Source organism: Chelonoidis abingdonii, chromosome 17 (assembly GCF_003597395.2).
Source record: "Chelonoidis abingdonii isolate Lonesome George chromosome 17, CheloAbing_2.0, whole genome shotgun sequence".
Lineage (NCBI taxonomy): Eukaryota > Metazoa > Chordata > Testudines > Testudinidae > Chelonoidis > Chelonoidis abingdonii.
The window spans coordinates 40,719,926-40,722,933 of NC_133785.1; the positions used below are offsets into that span (position 1 = coordinate 40,719,926).

General features: G+C 67.3%; 1 protein-coding gene across 1 annotated transcript in view; it reads right to left on the minus strand.

Moving 5' to 3' along the window:
• The window catches only part of LAMB2 (laminin subunit beta 2), a 133,804-nt gene that overhangs the window by 70,152 nt on the left and 60,644 nt on the right, over window positions 1-3,008 (minus strand). Inside the window, 3 exon segments of the mRNA XM_075073333.1 lie at window positions 841-1,082; window positions 1,219-1,403; window positions 1,740-2,118. Of these exon segments, the coding sequence (XP_074929434.1) occupies window positions 841-1,082; window positions 1,219-1,403; window positions 1,740-2,118 (806 nt within the window).

The following is a 3,008-nucleotide window of genomic DNA, read 5'->3' on the forward strand; positions in this document are numbered from 1 at the left end:
CTGTTTCTCACTATTTTCCTGCAGCCATCTGGCCTTGTCCCATCACATATCTCCCCCCGCACCTTGGCAGACCTGCCCCCACCCGACCTCTCCTCCCCAGGGGCCCAGCCCGCCCCCCGCATCCAGAGACCCGTCCCCACCCGGCCTCTCCTCCCCAGGGGCCGAGCCCGACCCCCCCATCCAGAGACCCACCCTCACCTGGGGTTGTGACTCATGGGGGCGTGGGGTGCGCAGCCCTAGGAAGCTGCGGGTCAGGGGTGCACAGCCCTGGCTCTGGGCCCTGCTGCAAGGGAGAATCTCAGAGCTGGGAGAGGGGGTTGGGGCACAGGAGGGGGTTCAGCGTGCCGACTCCAGGAGGGAGTTTGGATGCGGGAGGGGGCTCAGGATTGGGGTGCAGGCCGGGGCGGAGCTTATCTCAGGCAGCTCCCTGGAAGCGGTGATATCTCCCTCTGGCTCCTAGGCGGAGGCACAGCCAGGAGGCTCTGCACACTGCCTCACCCACAGGCGCCGCCCCTGCAGCTCCCATTGGCCATGGTTCCTGGGCAATGGGCACTGCGGAGCCAGTGCTCGGGGGCGGCCTGTGGACCTCCTGGCTGTCCCTGCACCTAGGAGCAGCAGGGACATGTCACCACTTCTGGGGAGCTGCACGGAGCTGGGTAGGGAGACTGCTGGCCCTGCAGTAACTGGACACCTGGCAACCTTTCAGTATCAGGACAAATGGCGTCCTGATCACCCATCGGTCGGGACGCAGGACGAGAACTTAACTGTCGGGACATCTGGAGACCCTACTCCTGGCCCTGCCCCATCCGGGCTCTCCCAGCCCCACCTCACCCTGCTCACCCTCTCGTTGAGCCTGGAGATGCTGAGTGCAGCCACCCGTTTCTGGGCCTCCCGCAGCGAACTCCTCTGCGCTGCCAGGGTCCTGCGGAAGGCGCTGCTGGTGTCGCGCAGCAGCTCCTCTGTGGCCTGCCGTGTGCACTGGGCCTGGCCCACCGGGCTGGCTGGCCCCTGCACCGAGGCACTGGCCCGCTGCGCTGCCTGCGTCGAGCTCTCAGAGTAGGTCTGGATGCTCCAGTAGGACTCTGCCAGGGCACAGGAGCAGAGCATCAGGCTGGGCCATGGACAGCTCTGCCCCTGTGCGGCCAGGGAGACGTGGCTGCCCCACGTGGGGGCTGGGGAGGGCAGGGAGGGGCTCCCATGGGGACTCTGCCCCCTTACCCCAAAAGCTGGCCTCTTTCCAGTTTGCCAGCTGCTCCTGCTGGTGGGAGAGGGTGCGGTTCTGCTCCTGCAGCTCCCTGCTCAGGTTGGCCAGGCGGCCCCTCTGCTCCGTGTCCGCCCCAGCCAGCCCGTCCAGGCGCCCCTCCGCAGCCTGCAGCTGCTTCCAGACCTCGTCCATGTCCTCCCTAGTGGCACAGCTGAGAGTGGGCACAGGACGGGACCTGCACCCAACCCTGTCCCAGGGCCCAGGCCCAGCACATCGGCGGGCGCATGGGCACAGGAGATGGACGTCCGGAAGGCTGGCCAGCCTTGCCAGTGGGGCTTAGCCCTGCACTCACATGAGGCCTCCATCTCCTTGGCCTCTGCTGGGCCTGCTCGCGAGGGGCCACCCTGCCAGCTGGGGCAGCAACATGGGCACCTGCTCCCAGTCCAGCTGGAGGGGAGGACCGAGTCGATCCCGCCGGGTGCTCAGGGTGAAGGGTCCATTGCCCAGGCCCTCCCCGCCAGTGCTGCCCCCTTGCCTGGTGTCGTCCAGCTGGCGGCCCAGGTGGCGCAGGAGGGGGGCGCCCTGGCTGCTGCTGTCCCCGACCAGCTGCTCCGTGCGCCTCAGCTTGCTCTCCAGGTCCTGCAGGCAGCTGCTGCTGAGCTCAGGCCCAGGGCCTCCCTCCTGCAGCGCCTGCGCCTGCTCCTGCAGCTGGCGCAGCTGGTTGTGCAGCCGGGCCAGGGCCAGGTCCCACTGGGCGAAACAAGGTGGGCAGCGGTCGCAGCGGGGAAAGTTGTCCTGGAAGCTGCGGAGGCAGCGGTCGCAGTGCTGCCCTGTGAAGCCAGGCCGGCAGGCACAGCGCCCGCTGAGACGCTCACACTGCAGGCTCTCCGCCCCGGCCGGGTCGCAGTCACAGGCTGCCGGAGCAAAGGGGGCACGTCACAGCCCAGCTGCCCGCCGGGACGCCTGCCAGAGTCTGCACACAGCCTGGCACGCCTGCTGCTGGGCCTCGCTCTGAGACGGGGGTAACACTTTGACTGCTGACCCCTCCCCAGCCGCTTCCATGGCAGGGGGCAGCTCCCCAGCCGTGCCCCCCGCACAGCTCCTACAATGCAGCGAAGCTCCACAAATGCCCAAAGCCCCACGCCTTTCTCTGGGGGGCAGGGGGCTCAGCAAGGGCCGAGCAAAGCAGCCTGCCCAGCGTGGGGGACCCCTCATGGTTCGCCCCCCCCCCCCTGCTCCGACTCACCCCCCACCCCTCTGGGCTTGCCTCCCACTCCCCTCTGGCTCACTCCTTATCCCCTTGGGCTCACCCCCATCCCCTTCCAACTCACCCCCACCCCCTGGGCTCGCCCCCCCAAGCTCACCCCCCACTCACCTCCGGCTTACCCCTCATCCCCTTCCAACTTGCCCCCACACCTCCGGCCTCGCCCCTCATCCCCCCGGGCTCACCACCATCCCCCTCCAACTTACCCCTCTGGGCTCAACCCCCCACCCCCCACGTTCACTTCCCACCCCCCTCTGGCTCACCTCTCATCCCCCTGGGCTCACCCCATCCCCTTCCAACTCGCCCCCATCCCTCTCCAGGCTTTCCTCCTGCCCCATCTTGGTCTAGCCCGTCCCCATCCCAGCTCTCCTCCCATCCCCTGTGCCCGCTGTGACGTTATTGATATAAACTGGGACCATATAGAACATGGGTTGCAACCCAGGTCCTGTAGTGGCACCAAATCCTAGGTAAAGGGGGTCATATAAGGTGTCTAAGACCAGGTTACGGGTTACTGGTTATGATTATGCTGTCTGTATGTCT